The sequence below is a fragment of the Myodes glareolus genome, chromosome 2 (assembly GCF_982192425.1).
Source record: "Myodes glareolus chromosome 2, mMyoGla1.1, whole genome shotgun sequence".
Taxonomy (NCBI): Eukaryota; Metazoa; Chordata; class Mammalia; order Rodentia; family Cricetidae; genus Myodes; species Myodes glareolus.
In genome coordinates, this window is record NC_142027.1 from 126179245 (window position 1) to 126197750 (window position 18506).

The 18506-nt window shown below is 44.1% G+C and overlaps 2 protein-coding genes across 6 annotated transcripts in view; one reads left to right on the forward strand and one right to left on the reverse strand.

The window, feature by feature from the left end:
• Positions 1-10072, reverse strand: part of Tmem116 (transmembrane protein 116) — a 92148-nt gene extending 82076 nt beyond the window's left edge. For all 5 annotated transcript variants that reach the window (XM_085679938.2, XM_085679951.2, XM_085679959.2 and 2 more), the window contains exon 1: positions 9869-10072. The gene's annotated coding sequence lies outside the window, so the exon portion shown is untranslated. The remainder of the gene's footprint in view (positions 1-9868) is intronic.
• Positions 10073-10191: 119 nt separating this feature from the next.
• Erp29 (endoplasmic reticulum protein 29) lies at positions 10192-16735 on the forward strand. Its single transcript, XM_048447433.3, has 3 exons — positions 10192-10414; positions 14199-14337; positions 15956-16735. Exons 1-3 carry the CDS (start codon positions 10271-10273, stop codon positions 16453-16455), a joined length of 783 nt encoding a protein of 260 aa, XP_048303390.2. The 5' UTR covers positions 10192-10270; the 3' UTR covers positions 16456-16735.
• Positions 16736-18506: the final 1771 nt, after the last annotated feature.

Genomic DNA, 18506 nt, shown 5'->3' on the forward strand with positions numbered 1-18506 from the left:
GCAGGCAGATCTCTGGGTTCTCTGTGAGTCTGAGTCAGCCTGGTCTACATAATGAATTCTAAGGATATCCAGAGCTACACAATGAGACTCTGTCCTACGGGCGGCGGGGGGGGGATCTGCTTCTATAGCTGAGGAGGCTCAGAAAGTGAAGAACTCACTGCACAAGTCTTAATAACCAATATTCAGACTCCTAGAACCCACCTAAATGCCAGGTGTGCATGTCAGCCTACCTATAGTTCCAGCAGATGGACACAGGGAATCCTCAGAGCAAACTGGTTAACAAAATTGGCCTTATCAGCGAGCTCTAGGTTAGAGTGAGAGACCCTGCTTCAGTGAATAGGAAAGAGATGGAAAATAACTGCTGACATCAACATCAGGCCTCTGCATGCACACCCACATGTGCCCACATAAATATGAATACACTTCTCTCTCTCTCTCTCTCTCTCTCTCTCTCTCTCTCTCTCTCTCACACACACACACACACACACACACACTTATGAAAACGGAAAAAATGTTAAACCTTCCATACTAACCACAACCAGAAAAGCACTTTTGGATAGCCATTCTAATGGGGCATATCCAGAGTATTCATATACTCAGAAATGAGCAATGAATGTCAAAAATGTCAATGTTTTGCTGGGCAGTGGTAGTGCACATCATTAATCCCAGCACTTGGGAGGCAGAGGCAGGTGGATCTCTGTAGTAGGAGACTGTTCATTTCCCAGCCACCCTGATTCCAAATAATCACACCGAAATTATATTAATTATAACACCATTTGGCAAACAGCTTAGACATATTTCTAGCTAGTCCTTACATTTTAAATTAACCCATTTGTGGGGGCTGGAGAGATGGCTCAGTGGTTAAGAGCATTGCCTGCTCTTCCAAAGGTCCTGAGTTCAATTCCCAGCAACCACATGGTGGCTCACAACCATCTGTAATGAGGTCTGGTGCCCTCTTCTGGCCTGTAGGCACACACGCAGACAGAACATATAATAAATAAATAAATATTTTTAAAAAATTAACCCATTTGTATTATTTTATATTTTACCAAGAGGCTTGTGGTTTGTTACCTCTTGCTTCTTGGGAAGCTACATGGCATCTGTCTCCTTAGGCAGCTACATGGCATCTCTTTGATTCCACCTACTCTCTCTATATATATCTCTGTTCAAATTTCCTGCCTGGCTTTACTCTGCTAACCCATTGACTAAAACAGTTTCTTTATTAACCACTGGTAATAAAACTTATTCATAGCATAGCATCCCACATCATCTCACTTTTTCTGTCTAAATGTTTTAACTTTAACATAGTAAAATTACATATAACAAAATAGGTATCAAGCAAGAATTAAAGTTACAATATTTGTTTGTGAATTCAAAGTTTTATATCCAATTTATCTTTTATCATAACTAAAGAAAATTATAACTGTCTTCACTCTTCAAAGACTCCAGAAGGATATAATATTACCTAAGTAAATAGGAAGTGCATTGTAAGCAACTTCCAAAACTCAAGAATTGACAGAGATGTAACATGAGGGGCCGGCTTGTTGGGGTTTCCGTCCTGCCCGGTACCCCACAACCGGCAAATCCCAAAGAGAAATCACACACAGGACTCCATAAGGTTATAAACTGATTGGCCCATTAGGTAAGGCTTCTTGTTAACTCTGATAACTTATGTTACCCCATTATCCTTATCTACATTAGCCACATGTCTCAGTACCTTTCTTAGCTGGGCAAGTTACATGCTGCCTCTTTGGTGGTCTGCGCAGGAATGGCGGAGGGAGCTTCTACTTCCAGAATATTCCCAATCTCTTTTCTCCACCCCTACTTCCTGTCTGGCTTTCCCGCCTACACTGCCTACCTAGCCAATCAACGTTTTATTAAAATATGATTGACAGAATACAGACAATTCTCCCACACCACAGAGACATCTTGCTGCCTGGACAGTCACTCAAAGTTCTTCTGTAACACTGGGGCATCCATCTTCAACCTGCAGGCCTATAATACCTGGTAGATTTTCCAGTGAAGAAGAAAATTTGAAGGATCATCACGTCTTTGGAAAATTCAGTAGTCACTTTTCTGTAGGTCCTGCATGTCTAATTCATACAGCATACCATCAAGTAGTTCAGGCAAGAGCAATTTCTTGCCCAATTATCTAGCCTTGTCATATTGAAGGCAAATTCCAAAACAAGTGTTTTCAATATCCATCAACCTCTCTGAATTGGTTGTGCCAGAAGCAGATATGTCTCACTACTGAGAAAAGTCTAAGTTCTTAAAACATTTTAAATGCCATATTTGTAGGTATTTGAAGTGCTGAAGATTATCTAACTTAAATATATCTCCATGTATCTAGAAAAATCTAACTATCATGACTAAAAGTTTGGTTATTATAGGATGACCACCTATTAATCTGTATTTCTTAACTATACATTCCATTTTTTAAATGAGCTGCAAAAACACAATACCTTAAACAAAAGCAGAAATGTATATATACAGAGCATAACAAAATCAACCTTAAATTTCTATCAATAGATCAAGATCTATACCAATGCAAAGTATTCATATCTATATCATATCCTCCTTTAAATGAAAACATTTATAAACAATAATTTTTGGAATTTGGGGATAGTCTTCTACAAACATAGCTTTCTCCTGTTGTTTGTTGAACAAAGTATTTTTAGGGCTCACGGGGACCTTTTGGGGAGATTGCTTCATTAAACCACATTAGTCTGGAAGGAATCTATAGGTTCTAATTCGTAGAAACAAAAGCAGAACCTCTTTTCCAAAGCAACATATCCTTAGACCCAAATTCTGAAGTCAAGATACCTTTATGTTGGTTTCACGTAGCAGCCCCAAGAATCAAATGTCTCTCTGCAGTCAAAAAATCCAAAGTAAACACAATAATATACATAACCCAGACTATCTGTGTATATTCCATCTTTATGTGGCTTATTTCTTTACTCCTTTAATCTATGACTGCCTGTACTCTTTTTATATTACTTTTACTGTCTCTTTAAAGACTTTCTTTTTTTAAAAACTGTTTCTTTTTATAACAGTTTATACTCTTTTTCTTCTCTCTTCCAAGCCTATGTACATTTTTAAAACACACTATGACCCATTAAGAGGTTTATTTCTGTCTGAATCTGTCTTTATTGTGTGTAATCATTTTCTGACCAAGAGCACCTTTTTTTTTCTAAACGCTAAGTGGGCATGACTAGGACCAACTCCATGCCTCTGCCTGTTGCCTCTGCCCTGTCCAACATGGCAGAGGTATATTCACCTCCTCTGTGGGCCATGCTTACCGTACCAGCTCCAGGGACATAGCAGGTCTATATTGCCATTAAGCAACTAGTAGCATGCTCCTTACAACCCCACTTAAGTGCAGGACCTCCTGAAAGAGCCAGAGTTCATGTTGTCAGCATGAGCAAGGAATCCGGCTCTTAAAGAAGCCGCACAAGTTTTGCTGCTAATGTTGAATCAGGAAGCCTTTTCTTAAAGGAATTGTGCCTCTGCTTGCTTCTAGCAAACAGAGCCCACCCAAGAAAATGCCACACTTAGCTCCTGTTTTTTATGGGTCTAAAAGTCCTCTTTTTTTTTTTCTCTTAAGTTTCTTTTAGGTCTTATGTGGATCCATGCCCGAGATGGCGGGTGACATTTTGTAATAAAACTTATTCATAGCATACAGAAGGGAATCCCATATCAGATCTCTGAGTTCGAGCTCAGCCTGGTCTACAGAGTGAGTTCCAGGACAGTCAGCACTGTTACATGGAGAAACCCTATCTCGAACCATCCCGCCCCCACAGCCCAAAAGAAAGAAAACCGAAAAAGGTAAATGTTTCATAAAGAGTTTTCATTTTTTTTTCTTTCTTCCTCACAGAGATAGGGTTTCTCTGTGTAGCTGTAGCTGACTTAGAGAGCCATGGCGTCGAACTTACAGAGATCTACTTCCCTCTGCCTTCCGAGTGCTGGGACTAAAGGCATGGGCCGCCACACTCAGACCAAGAGTTTTCAGTTTTCTTAACAGGTCCTTATTGATTGTAAGACAGAACAGAAATTTTCAAGTTGGTTTCAAGATACTCCTAACTTCAAACTTTCTCACCATTTTGAGAACTCCCTTACACCAAGGCACTCAACCCCTAAAATTTAGGGCCTAAAGCAACCATTACTCTGCCCTTTCAGTAACTTCCCAGCTGTGCTGAGTTTTCCGCTGAGGACCCACAGGAAGCCTGCAATTCACTGCAGTCCTCCACACCCTGCTCCACACCCAGGTATCACTCATCTACTCAGAGCATACTTGAACCAATGTATTCAACTGTTCCCTCTTAAATTAAAAACAAAATTAAGTTTTTCGAAACAGGGTTTCTCTGTATAGCCCCAGCTATTCTAGAACTCATTCTATAGACTAGGCTGGCCTTGTTTAAAATTATTTTTAAGGCAGGGTTTCATGTGTCATATCCAAGGCTGATCTTAAAACTAGCTATGCAGTCAAGAATAACTTCTGACCCTCTGCCTCTACTTCCCCAGTGCTCTGATTACAGGTACATGCCACATCATGCTTATGCAGTGCCATAGATGGAGCCCAGGGCTCTGTGCAACCTGGGAAAGCCCTATACCAACTGAACTATGTCCCCAGACCCACATTTACACTCTATCAATTTGTGTAGTTCATTTTCTTTTATAAAGGTAAACTCAAATTTTTTTTTTCTGAGCGCGTGCACTCTCTCTCTCTCTCTCTCTCTCTCTCTCTCTCTCTCTCTTCCCCTCTCTCCCTCCCTCCCTCCCTCCCTTCCTCCCTCCAGAATTCTCATCCTGGGTGTTAGGGGAGTCTAAATAATGTCCTACACCTTCCCTATAAGGTCCAAATGACAAAGCTTGATTCCATCAAAGTCTACCCTGGCTAACTAAGGAGTTTATTGGGGTTACTTACAAAGCATGAATGAAGAGTTAAAAGCAGGAGCCTTGGTGACCCTAAAACATCCACATTGGGAGGTCTGTACCCAGCATGGATGAAAACGAGCCCACAGCTGCATGGATAGTGCTTCCTTCCTAGTCCTTCACAGCCTGAATACTCTACCTCCTCCCTAAATCATGCACAATTAGGGCAGAATTGCATATAGTCAGTTGGGAGGAGTGACTGGATTCTCAGGTGAGGGTCCTTTAGCCCTCTCATCCCTCCTAGCAGGGAATGTTAACAGTCAACAAGCTTAGTTGTGATGATCTTTTGGAACTGAGAACATCTGATCTGAAGATGGTGGCAGTTAGGCTTGGAAGATAACCCTATATAATATACACATTGAGTTCTTTTTCTCAAATTTACCAAAGATTAGATCCTGCTATCTTTGATGACATACACTTACTGGATATATATAATAACTAATAACTAATTGTAGTGCTAAATTCTTTTATTTTGTTTTTTGAGACAGGCTTTCTCTGTGTAGCTTTAGAGCCTGTCCTGGCTCTGTAGACCAGGCTGGTGTCAAACTCACAGAGATCCACCTGTCTCTGCCTCCTGAGTACTGGGATTTAATGGTGTGAGCCACCACCTCCGGGCTCCAAATTCTCTTAATGATAGGTATATGTCTTTTTTTTTTCACTATCACGAGCTTATTATGCCAGAAACAAACATATCCGTGTCTTTTCACGTCAGAATTTATTGACTAACAATCCATTCACAAAATTATTTGCTAGATGTGTTTCAATTTACCAAGTAATCTTGAATTTAAGTGTGTGGATCCTAGCAGTCATATGTCCTTTTATTCCAGAATTAGTTACTGGCATTAGCTCTTAGCTCATACATTACCCTGTCATATATTTACACAGATTACGGAATGGCCATAAGAGAGTAACAGATGCTGCAGAGTTCTAAGAGGCTGTCCTGAAGTTTAACTGATACAATCTTAATTGAAATCCTGCAGGGGCCATAAAAAGAGTCATACTAGGCACAGGTTCAGAGTTGTCAGCACAGGCCCAGGCGTCTGGCCATTTCAAATGCTGAAGTGGGGAGAGTATCATAAGATGAAGAAGCTGGAGGCTTGGAATGGAGGAAAAAGTCTTTCACTTTAGCCAGTGTCTTACATGAGGCTCACGACAAGTGATGGTCAAAATGGAGGAACTCTATACAGTTCCTGGTGTGGGTGTATCTGGTACAACATATGTAGAGTTCATACGTAGAGTCTCTGCTTTGATTTGGTATAGCATAGGCAGTGTTGTTTATTCGTACAAATCAAATGATTTGTCAGATGGTACAAGCTGGTACCCTGACAGACAACAGTTATTGACTTGTGTGAACACGACATAGAGTCATTTCTCCTTGGCACTTAGCTTCAAAATATGGTCTATGTGTTGCATGGCCTGAAATCAGCAATGGTACACAGCAGAGTAAGCCAGGGCAGGCTCAGATGGTTCTTATTTACACTTGAGTCTATTGGTTTAATCAAAGTCTTACAAATTCTTTTTCCTGCCTGAAACAGGGTTTCTCTGTGTAGCCCTAGCTGTCCTGAAATTCACTCTGTAGACCAGGCTGGCCTCGAACTCACAGAGATCTGCCTGCCACAGCCTCCTGAGTGCTGGGATTAAAGTTGCATGCCACCACAGCAGCCACCACTCAGAATTCGATCCTACAAAAGAATCTTTTTGTTTGGGACAGGATCTCTCACAGTGTGGCCCTGGCTGGCCTAGAACTTGCTTTAGAGACCAGGTTGATCTTGAACTCACAGAGATTTGTCTGCTTCTGCCTTCTAAATACTAGGAGATTAAAGGGGTGTGCCACCATGCCCAGGCTTTCCACAAAAGCTTCTTGATTTCACTTTTCTTCAAGCACACACTTGGGAGAGGGTGGAACATTAAAGTATGCACATGCCCTACTACTCAGCTACCATCCAGACCCAACTTATTCTGTTTTTCTAAAAAAAGTATTATTAGTTGTTTGAGAATTTCATATAACATGTTTTGATGATATTTACCCTCCTCCTCCAACTCTTCCTAGATTCATACCCCAACTTTGTAAAACTAAGTAAACCAGGCTAGTTTCCCATTCAAAGAGATCCACCTGTCCCAGGCAGAGCACTGTAGCTATTAAGCTTGTCCTGGAACTAGCTCTTGTAGACCAGGCCTGCCTCTGCCTCCCATGTGCCTCCACTGCCCGGTTTGCAATCTCTTTTTTCTTAAAGGAACATCAAGCCCCATGGATTGGGGCCCACCTGTATGATTTCATTTAGCTTTAAATACTTCTGTAATTATTATAATAACTATTCTCCAAATGCAATCAGAGTGCACATGAGGCACACAACTTAATCCATGACTAAGACATTGTTTAGTCCAAACTCTTCCTGAGGTTTTCTCCAGTCTCCATTGCTCTCCTTCCCAGGAAGATTAAGCCAGAAGATTAGGATTAAAGGTGTGCCCTTCCATGCCCAGTTTTCCCTCCACGATTGGGTGATATTTTCACACACAAATCTGACAACATTCCAGTTAAAATCTCTGGTGGCTCTAAACCCTTTAGGTTTTGCTCCCTAGTTTGCCGTTTCATAGATTCCTGGCCACTGACTAGTCACTGCTTACCCAATGCTTCCTCCCTTTCAAGGTCATGGTCTAAATCATCTCCTAGAGACAATTCTGACACTTCTGAGCAGGACTGATTTTTAATACAAGATCTTTTAAGGTGTAGAAATACCCTTGCAGTGATTAGGAAAGAGATGAAATAGGAGTAAAGATTTTAATATGGACTGGGGAGATGGCAGCCCTGGAGACCTCACATAGAATTCAAGACGTGTAAGCGAGGAAACATAGGTCTTTCTTAGGACATAGTAATGTCCAAATATGTTTTCTGGGGAGAGTTTTCATTGGTAGGTTTAGAGTAAGTAGGCATGAATCCCAGCAAGTCACACTGTGACTGAGCGTTTAGTATGTATTACCTGCACTGCCTGTGCTAGATGTGAAGGTTAGCATGGCCAGTCAAATGGAGGGCAGCTAGCTATTAGAAGGGTGGGTATTGTGCAGCAAGTGTAGAACCACCATACTGAAAACCAGAACTATAACGTACAAAGTGTTAAGAGACTACTGAGTGGCTGGAGATATGGTTTAGGGGGATAAGAGCACTGGTTGCTCTTCCAGAGGACCTGGGTTCAATTACCAGCACCCACATAACAGCTCACAATTGTCTGTAACTCCAGTCCCAGGGGATATGATGGCCTCTTCTGGCGTCCTCGGTATATACATGGTACATACATACATATATACACAAACAAAACATCCATACACATAAAAATAAATAACAGGAGATTGAGAGTGGGAGAGGAAGATGGACTACTGAAGGAGGGCTGCAGAACTGGCTCAGTGGTTAAGAGCACTTGGCTGGTGTGGGACCATGGTCTGTATTCTGTCAATTATATTTTAAATAAACACTAATTGGCCAGTAGCCAGGCAGGAAGTTTAGACGAGACAACCAGACAGGAAGTAGAGGCAGGTCAAGGAGAACAGGAGAATGCTGGGAAGAAGGAAGCCTATTCCTCTGCAGTCCTGACCGGATCACAGAAGAAGCAAGATGTGACTGCCTCGCTGAATAAGGTACTGAGCCACATGGCTAAGACAGATAAGAATAATGGGCTAATAATGGGCTATATAAGTTAAGAGTTAATAAGAAGCCTGAGCTAATGGGCCAGTTTATAACTAATGTAAACCTCTGTGTGATTTCTTTAGGACTTAACGATAGTGGGAACTGGGCACGAATGAAACCCCTACAACACTTGTCTGCTCTTCTAGAGGACCAGGGCTTAATTCCCAGCATCCACATGGAGGCTTAAAACCATACCTAACTGTGGTTTCACAGCCAACACACCCTTTTGGCCTTATCTGGCACCAGGCACATACAAGGTACATATATATACAGTCAGATATAACATTCATGTACACAAAATAAATAAAACTTTTTAGTAGTGACTACTGAACCTTATTTCTAGCATGAGAAAGTACAATTTATGGTCAACATAGATGCCAAGCAACACACAATTGTAAAGACTTACTACATTAGCTAGGTGTGGTGATGCACACAGTACATGGGAGGCCACGGTAGGAGGGTTCTCAACTGATATGCAGCCCAGGCTACACAGAGACCTTGCCTCAAAAAGGGGGTGTGGCTGGTAATATGGTTCATTCCCCATACCCAAGCACTTGCTGAGCTGAATTTCCAGGAATATATGGGGTGTGTGTGTGAATGTCCATGTATGTATGTATGTAGAGGTCAGTGGCCAACCTCACTATCTTCCTCAATGATACAACCATCTTTATTGAAAAGCTCTCTTAATCTGGAACTCACTGATTCAGATTTGGCTTGATTTGAGAACCTTCCTGTCTCCGCCTACCCAGTACTGCTAAGTGTGCTACAGCTTTTTTGTTTTGTTTTGTTTTGTTTTTTAAAACAGGATCTCACTAGGTTTACTCTGGATGGCCTAGAACTCATCACGTGGACCAGGCTGGCCTTGAATTCAGGTTCACCAGCCTTGGTCTCTGAAGTGGTGTGATTGAAGATGCAGGCCAACACACCAGGCACAGATCCGGCTTTTTCCTTGAGTGCTGAGGATGGAACTTTGGGAATGGGGCATAAGATAGTCACTCAAAATGGATGCTTGTTTTCTTACTATACATCCAAGCCCGCTCTTGCCACCCTCCTGCCTTGTTGTTTGAGATTACAGCCATGTGCCACCTACCACACCTGACCACAAGCAGGATACCAAACAGGCCTTTCCCCGAGCTTCCGGGGTAGGGAAGGCCACAGAACCTAAGTACCCCATGGGCCTGACCAGGGCTGCAGCCTAAGGGGCCTGAGGCCTACACGGGAAGGAAGACGACTACCAGTGACAGACAGCTGACTAACCAAGGGAGACGGTGGGTCCCAACAGACAGCATGACGCCCCAGCGCAGGCAAGGTGGGGACAGCCGCCTCATCTTCTTCCAAGGCGAGAGAAGACAGCACGGGAATTGTTGAAGCTTCGCTTCGCGCCTCTCCTCACCCGAGTAGAGCCAGGCCAGACAGTCTCACGCAAGCTTCTCGCCGTCACGTGACCGCGTCCCTGTGCTTCGCGGACCACGCATGCGCAGCCGTCTCTCGTTGCCCCGCCCCTCAAGCGGCCCATCCCTTCCACCCTAGGAGAGCCCTAGCTGCCTGGAGTGGCCACGTGTGCGCCTGCGCGCTCAGAGACCGCCCTCCAAGTGACGTTGGAGCCCACTCGGTGCGCTCCGGCCGCGTCTCTCGTCTCCGGCTCCGTAATCTGCTGTGATGGCTGCCGCGGTCCCTGGCGCCGTTTCCCTCTCCCGACTGCTGTCTATTCTCCTGGGCCTGTTGCTCCTCTCTCCTCCTCATGGCGGCAGCGGCCTGCACACAAAGGGCGCCCTTCCCTTGGACACAGTCACTTTCTACAAGGTAATGAGGACTGGGGGAGTCGTGCGCAGGTGCAGCTAGACTACCGTGGGCGCGTGCGCTCATGAGGACGTTGGGCCCCGAGGGGTGGCAAGCAGGCACACTATAGGGACCATCCCTAGATATCCCACCATCCTATAAGCCCAATATTGGCAGAATAGGGGCGCACGCTAATCATCTGGCACCCTTGTCTTTGCTTTGCAAGCCGGCTACTCGCTACCTCTTTTTACAAAAGAGCTATGCAGTCAAGGGAACTAAATGTTCCTTCCCTTTATCTATAGGGAAAAGACAATGCCGGGAAAGATCCAATCCACGAGTCCCAAGTGGAAGATCGAAGGGCGGGGCGAGGTCGACGCTCTTCAGCTCCTTGATGGGTGGGGGTGGCGAAGAAAATTAAGCAAGTGTGCTCCCCCTCTTCTCTGACTGAGGATGGATGCCTGCTTGACCATGTGCAAACCACATGATAGAACGCGGACCCCTACAAAGTGCAAGGGTTAAAAAGGTGCCGTTTCTGACACCTGTAGAAAGCATGTTCGGGCAGAGATAGAAATGAACAAAAACTAGGTCAAAGCACGGAAAAAGCGCCACTAGCCCTAGGTTTTTTTGTTTTTGTTTTTTTTTCAAAATGTGGTATCCAGGTCTGGATAAATGGATGGTGGCAATGTTGGAGGCTGAATGCAGTGAACTGTGTGGACCCAACCTTTTCCTCACGCATCTGTCCCAGCCCCCAGCAGTTCTCACTTCCTCTATTGGACAGTCATAGTGAGGAACTGATATTAAAAGGGAACTAAATGAGCCTGTCTCGAGTGGTTGGATACCGTCCGATTTGGACAGGGTTGCTGTTTGAAAAGGATCCTGCACATGTAGCCCATTCAATGTTGTCCTTAGGAATTAAAAGAAAAAATGTCTGCCATATTATTAATCACCTATTCAACCCTATATAGCAATCTACTCTCGATACAGCAGTCCAAGTGTGAACAAGGCATTTAGCACCCTAAGTTTAACTGGTCAGTGTTTACCATCTTTACCAACTGCCTCCCTGCTCTCATCACTGGAACCCCAATGGCCCCTGAATGCACCTTGAGATTCCACAATAGAATGGAATTCCACTTCCTAGCCATTTGCCCCCTTGTCCAATCTCTCCAGCCAGTACAAGCCTGACTTCCTAGCTCACAGCTGTTAGGACTTCGGCACTGTTCCTTGTGACTAGAACACTTCTTGCCCAGTCTTTAAAATAAGTTACTTCACATTATTCTGTCTTAGGTTAAATATTACCCCCTTGGGGCCTTGTCTTGCTTTCTCAGGCCCCCAGGCTTACATTCAGTCCTGTTACTCTGTCACTATTTTTTTTTAAACTTGTCAGTTTCAAATCTCCCATAGAATATTAAAATCATATGAAGTAACTGATCTGTTTCTCTGACTCTCTACCCGGCACACCAGATTATTCATTGAGCATCTGATATGACAGTGGATCTGGTATGCTGTGTTCATGTCAATGAACAGGTGCCTCCTCTACTTGCTTCCATATTTTTGCCAGGAATCTTGTTACATGTTTTGTCTTTCAGTGATTTCCAACTAGAATGGGTTTTCTTCAGTGTTATTTTTGACCATCACTAAAAGGCTTCATTAGATGAGAGCCCCTATGCTATTCATTACTGTGTTCATTTAGAATGATCTCTGGGACATGATGGGCTTTTAACAGCTTCTTACATAGTGAACAAATAAAGTCAGCCAGACAAAGGTGTCAACACACAGAATTGGTGAGGCAGAGGCAGAAAGGTCATGAGTTCAAGGCCAGTATAGGTAACTTGATGAGATCTTGTTTTAAAAATTTCATAAGATAGCTGGGCGGTGGTGGCGCACGCCTTTAATCCCAGCACTCGGGGAGGCAGAGGCAGGCGAATCCCTGTGAGTTCAAGGCCAGCCTGGTCTACAAGAGCTAGTTCCAGGACAGGCACCAAAAACTACAGAGAAACCCTGTCTCAAAAAATCAAAAAAAAAAAAAAAATTTCGTAAGATGACTCAGCTGGAAGGCACTTCCACCAAGCCTGACCACTAGAGTTCAGTACTCTGGCACCACATGGTAAAGAAGAGAACTGACTCCCGCACACATAACAGCAACAGCACTACTGCATCCTGTTAGCTAAATCTCCTTTTTACTCCAGTGTTCAGCCACCCTATGATTACTGGTATTCCATATTATAAATGAGGTCCCCTATCCCGCTTCTACTCACCTTGACTCACAGCCACGCAGCATCAGCTCCCCAGGACTGTTAGAGCTCTCTTCAGAACATTTTTCAGAGTGTCTGCCATAAGGTCCAAGTGGGAAGGACAGAAAATGAGCAAATAATAAGGTTTCAGAGTGAGATGGGAGAGGGTTAAAGAAATGAATAGGTGATTGGATCTCCCTTTTCACTAGAAGGGGACATTTAAACTGAACCTGAATGACAGAGGCAGCAGAGTGGGACTAGTGTTGAGCAGAAACAAGGGCAGCTGGGTCATGGGGATATGAGCTGATTTATATTTTCAGTCTTCCCTGCTGCTGGGCCCTTGGACCTCTGACTTTTTAGTGTCAGTGACCTGCTCCTGATGGCTTCTGTCTTTGATGTCCCTAGGAAGTTTTAATATCCTTAAATAGGTAAAACAAAATGAATGTTAAAAATAATAAAGCCTTTTCACCACTGTGATGAAAATATGACAGTTTGGGACTGCATGAAAGGTTGGTGGAGGAGGCTGGAGAGAGGGCTTAGTGTTGAGAACAAAACTGCTCTTGCGCCCATGTCAGGCAGCCCATAGCCGTCATTCTCTAGCTCAAGGTTGCTCAGGCATCCTCTTCTGGCCTCCTTGGGGACCTGTCCTCACATGCACATAGCCACACATGCATAACTAGCAATAATAAAAATAAGGTGTTTTTTAAATTTGAAGATGGGTAGGCAGTATTATTGACCAATGGTAATTAGATAAAATGTATATATTGAAAGAAGCCACCAAAAGGAAGTCTTGGGCTCATCAGTAAGTTAAATGTAGACTGGCCATTATGATTCCTTGAAGCTCCATTCCCAGTAAACCAAAGGAATTGAATTTGTGTGCTCAAACATAACATATTTGAACATTTAGGGCAGTACTGTTTACGGTGACCAAAAGTGAGCAACAACTTGTCTATCAGCTGATGTGTGGTTTACTTGGGGGAAAAATGTCCAAAGCTAGGTATGGTGATGTATGTATGCATGTACCCTCAGCATTTGGGAAGCTAAGACAGGAGGATCAGTGTGAGCCAGCCTAGGCTACATAGACCCTGTCTCCAAAATAAGGGGAAAAATAAAAGGCATGACATACTGGCATGTGCTAGAACAAATTTTAAAAACATGGTAGGCAGCCAGGCTTTTATTCCCAGCACTCAGGAGACAGAGACAGACAGGTTTTTGAGTTTGAGGTCCAGGACAGCCAGGTGTAAACAAACAAAACAAACAAAAAAAAAGAGACCCCCTGAGATGTCAGAGAACAGCAGTGGATGCTAAGGTTTCCTTGGCATTGTTCAGACACTGGAAGGGAAGGCCTCCGCTGTTTATGCACTATCCTATCTTCTGTGGGTGCGAACACATGCACACCTAGTGTAATACCCACAAAGGAATCATATTCTAAGCTTTAGGGGAATCAGTGAATTCACACAGCTTGTCTCCTGTGTAGGCTCGTTTCCACTCTGTTTCTTAACAGAGGTCCCTTAGGAAGGGGAATTAGCCCTAAAAGTCCCTGAACACCCGACTTGCTCAGCTCTATGCGCCCTCAGGTCATCCCCAAAAGCAAGTTTGTCTTGGTGAAGTTCGACACCCAGTACCCCTACGGTGAGAAGCAGGACGAATTCAAACGGCTGGCTGAGAATTCGGCCTCCAGCGATGATCTTTTGGTGGCAGAGGTGGGGATCTCAGGTATGGACAAGTCCAGGATGACTGGGGAGGGGCCTGGGATGAAGGAAGGTGGGGCTCATTTCCCTGGTGGGTGGGGGAGTACTGCCCCTGAGCCATTCACTTGGAGAAATTGGTTGTGCAGTCTGTCAGGACCTAGTGCCTGCTACAAGCTTAAGCGGAGCAGGTGCTGTCCATGGAACCAGAGATGATCCTATAGCTGCCTGAAGGAATAACCCCTCTTCCCAAACCTTCACCTCTCTGATTTCCCTTAAGAACTGAGCACCTCCTGAAATGAGCCAGTGCCAGCACTAATCAATGGGCAGTTTCTACGGCCATGGTCACAGGCATCTAGTGGTTATAGTCCAGAGGTCTGCAGGCACTGAATCTCAGCCCTATCTTAAATGTAGCATCATCACCTTAGTTGGGAAGATCCGCACTTCCACCTGGGAGACCCCTGGGAATTTCCTGCAGTCTGGTAGCAGGAGAGCTGGCTAGAACACTTCTCCAGGGCAATTAGTGATGAGTTTACTCAATTTCCAGTTCCCTTAGAGCTTGTTGAATAATAACTTCTGCATAGCCAGCTTTCATCCTGTATCTACTATGTGCCAGGCCACTGTGCTGCTTTCCACGAGTTCTGTCCCGATACCTCTCTGAAAGAAGTACTATGGAACTATCACCTGTGTCTCAGACCAGTGAACTGATGCGCAAGACTTAATAGAGCAGTTAAATGCCAGACCTAGGGGGCTGGAGAGGTGGCTCAGCAGTTAAGAGCACTGACTGCTCATCCAGAGGACCTGAATTCAAGTTCAGGCATCCACATGGCAGCTCCCAACTGTCTGTAATTCAACTCCAAGTGATTTGACACCAATGCACATAAAGTCAAAATAAATCATTTTTTAAAAAGAATAGGAGGAGCCCCTGGCAGCCATCACCACCTTTTAGCCTTGGAGACCACTATGCTCATTGGGGGCAGTGTCAGAGCTACCACATTGTGAGCACTTGATTCCTCTACATGAAGTGCTTCCTCACTAGTCTTCCTCCAGTCTTGGTGAGGCAGGGTCTGCATTCACTAAATGCTCTCCTTTTCTTTAATGCTGAGTCTGGGTGGCTGTATGTAGCTCATGAACTCCCAAGTTCAATCCCTGCCCAGATCTTTGTCCACTACCCCCAGATCTTCATGTGGCTGATCCCAGTTGTGTTCATAGCATGGATCATGGGCTTCCTCACCTCCAAACTGTGTTATCATCACCCTATTTGTTAAGATACAAGTTATTTTATTAAGATACTTGTTAAGATACTGTGCCCTGCGTAGTATCTCTTCTGTTCTGTAGAATGCAGCGTCAGAGCTTGACATCCGACTAGGCCCTCACACACATAACAGGTTCTAGCACATAGTGGATACAATATTCAGAAAATCAATGTTTCCCCAAAAACAAAAATAAAGCCCCCCAAAATAAGAGTCAGTGAATGACACAGTAAAGCTACAAAGCTTAGGCATGTTGGGAAAAAAATTTAGACACAGGACTCTGGTGAAACTTCACATTAGACTACGTACAGCTAATCTTTCAATTTCTTCATCTGCTCAGCAGGCCCAGTAGCAATGTTCTGCTAGTTCCTCATGTTTGGTTTCTATTCACAGACTATGGTGATAAGCTGAACATGGAGCTAAGTGAGAAATACAAGCTGGACAAAGAGAATTTCCCAGTCTTCTACCTCTTTCGGGATGGGGACTTTGAGAACCCTGTCCCATACAGTGGGGCAATTAAGGTTGGCGCTATCCAGCGCTGGCTAAAGGGTCAGGGGATCTACCTGGGCATGCCTGGTTGTCTGCCTTCCTATGATGCCCTGGCGGGCGAGTTCATCAAGGCTTCCAGCATAGAGGCCCGCCAGGCCATCTTGAAAAAGGGGCAGGATGGCCTCTCAGGTGTGAAGGAGACAGAGAAGAAGTGGGCTAGCCAGTATCTGAAGATCATGGGGAAAATCTTGGACCAAGGTGAAGACTTCCCAGCCTCAGAAATGACACGGATCACCAAGCTGATTGAGAACAAGATGAGCGACAGCAAAAAAGAAGAGCTGCACAAGAGCTTAAACATCCTGACTGCCTTCCGGAAGAAGGGGGCTGACAAGGAGGAGCTGTGACAGGGCACAAGGGTTTCCAGGGCTCACTGGGGTTGGGAAAGAGAGAGCCACCTGCTGGCTGCGAGGCCCTTGTGGAGTACAAGGTTGTAGAACAAAGCAGTCCTGAGCCAGAAACCTGAACCCTGAGTATGCCTGGACATTCATGTTGCTGAGATGATACTTAGGACATCCTTAGAAGCCAGTGTGTGGAGAGCCTGTCAAGGCTGGTGAGCTGCCCCTGCAGAGGAATTGGTGCTACAGAGGAGTTAATGTTGAACAAATAAAAGTCTTGTTTTGGTTAGATGGTTTTCTTTTCAGATTGTACTTTTTTGGCCTATAATTTGAGTCTCAGCCATTGTGGATTTCTTTCTATTGGGAACTCTTCCCTGCACAAGGCACCACCCTCTAGAGAATCATGTATGGTGAGGTAGAGGATGCTGTCTGCCCTCTGACTTTATGCCCTCTATAATCTATCATGCTTTCTTTCTATAGAGCAAGTCCTTAGTTGTACTAATGCATTCTTTTTAGAATTTATACAATCAAAACCCCATGTGGTGACACACATCTGTAATCTGAGCACTGGACAAATAGACGTACAAGGATCAGGTGTCCAAGGCCACCTTCAGCTACATAATGAATTTAAGGACCAGCCTGGGGTACATGAGACTAAAAAAAGTATGCAACCAGATGAACAATCACTCCAATTCAAAGAATTACTTTCCAACAATATCACTTGCTGTAAGTTACTCAGTCAACACTAAATTTTTATGGTTTTGGCTTTTGAGTCAGGGTTTTTTTGTCTTACAGCTCTGGCTGTCCTGGAACTCAGATCTGCCTGCCCCTGCCTCCTGAGTGCTGGGATTACAGGTGTGCACCACCATTGCCTGGCAAAACCAACTTTTAATAAACTAAGTGGCAACAAACTGACTCCACTCCACCCAGTGTTCAGCTGCTTTAGACTTGGGTGTGACCCAGCCCCACACCCTAACTGCCCTTGCTCACAGCGCATGGCTGACATTCTCAGCAATGAACTTGAGGTCTAAAGGATCTAGTATTTTTTATTTTCAATGATCTTTCTAATTTTATATTTCTGAGTGCTTGCCTGCATGTATATATGAACACAATGTGCATGTAATGACCATAAAGGCCAGAAGAGGGTGTTGGGTTTTCTGGAACTAAAGTGGTAGATGGTTGTGAGCCACTTTATAGATTCTGGGAACCAAGCACAGGTCTCTGAGGGCTCTTAACTAACAAGCAAGACATCTCTCTAACTGCTAATATTATCATTTTTATCAAAATTCTTTCTAATCTCCTTGGGTGCTTCTGAAATACACACTTGCCTGAGGTGTTCTAGTTTATGCCCCTATCTAGGCCAGGCCAACTCCAAAGGACAAAATATTGGCTGTTTTATAGAAAGCAGAGCACCCAGTCTCTTCAGTCTTTGTGAAAGAAGTGGGACAGTGGCAGTCTACCCTGGGTCCTCCCAGGATGGACTCAGGTTGGTTGCTATGGTTTCTAACATTAGGAGCTCTGGAGGGGGACTAAATTACCATGTCTATTTCAAGTTGAATCTGCTTAAGAGGTAATGCCACAGAAATGCAGTTTCCCCTCATACTGCCAGATGATTCCTTCCAGCAACACTGGCCCAGGTTAGTAAGCATGCTCTCTAATGATGGTTACCTAGAGTCTGGCGTCTTAGGGTTCGTCACATAGCTGCATTCTGTTTCTGGTTTGTTTTTTTTTATATTTATTTATTATGTATACAATATTCTGTCTGTGTGTCTGCCTGCAGGCCAGAAGAGGGCATCAGATCTCATTACAGATGGTTGTGAGCCACCATGTGGTTGCTGGGAATTGAACTCAGGACCTTTGGAAGAGCAGGCAATGCTCTTAGCCGCTGAGCCATCTCTCCAGCCCCTGTTTCTGTTTAAGGGAAATAATTCTTCAATAATCTGATGCAGTAAACAATAGATCCAACATAACAAACTTTATTCTAAAGAACCTGCACATTTTCTCAAATAGTGTCAAGAGGAACTTTTTAATTAAGGAGCATTTCTTAGTAATGAATGCTA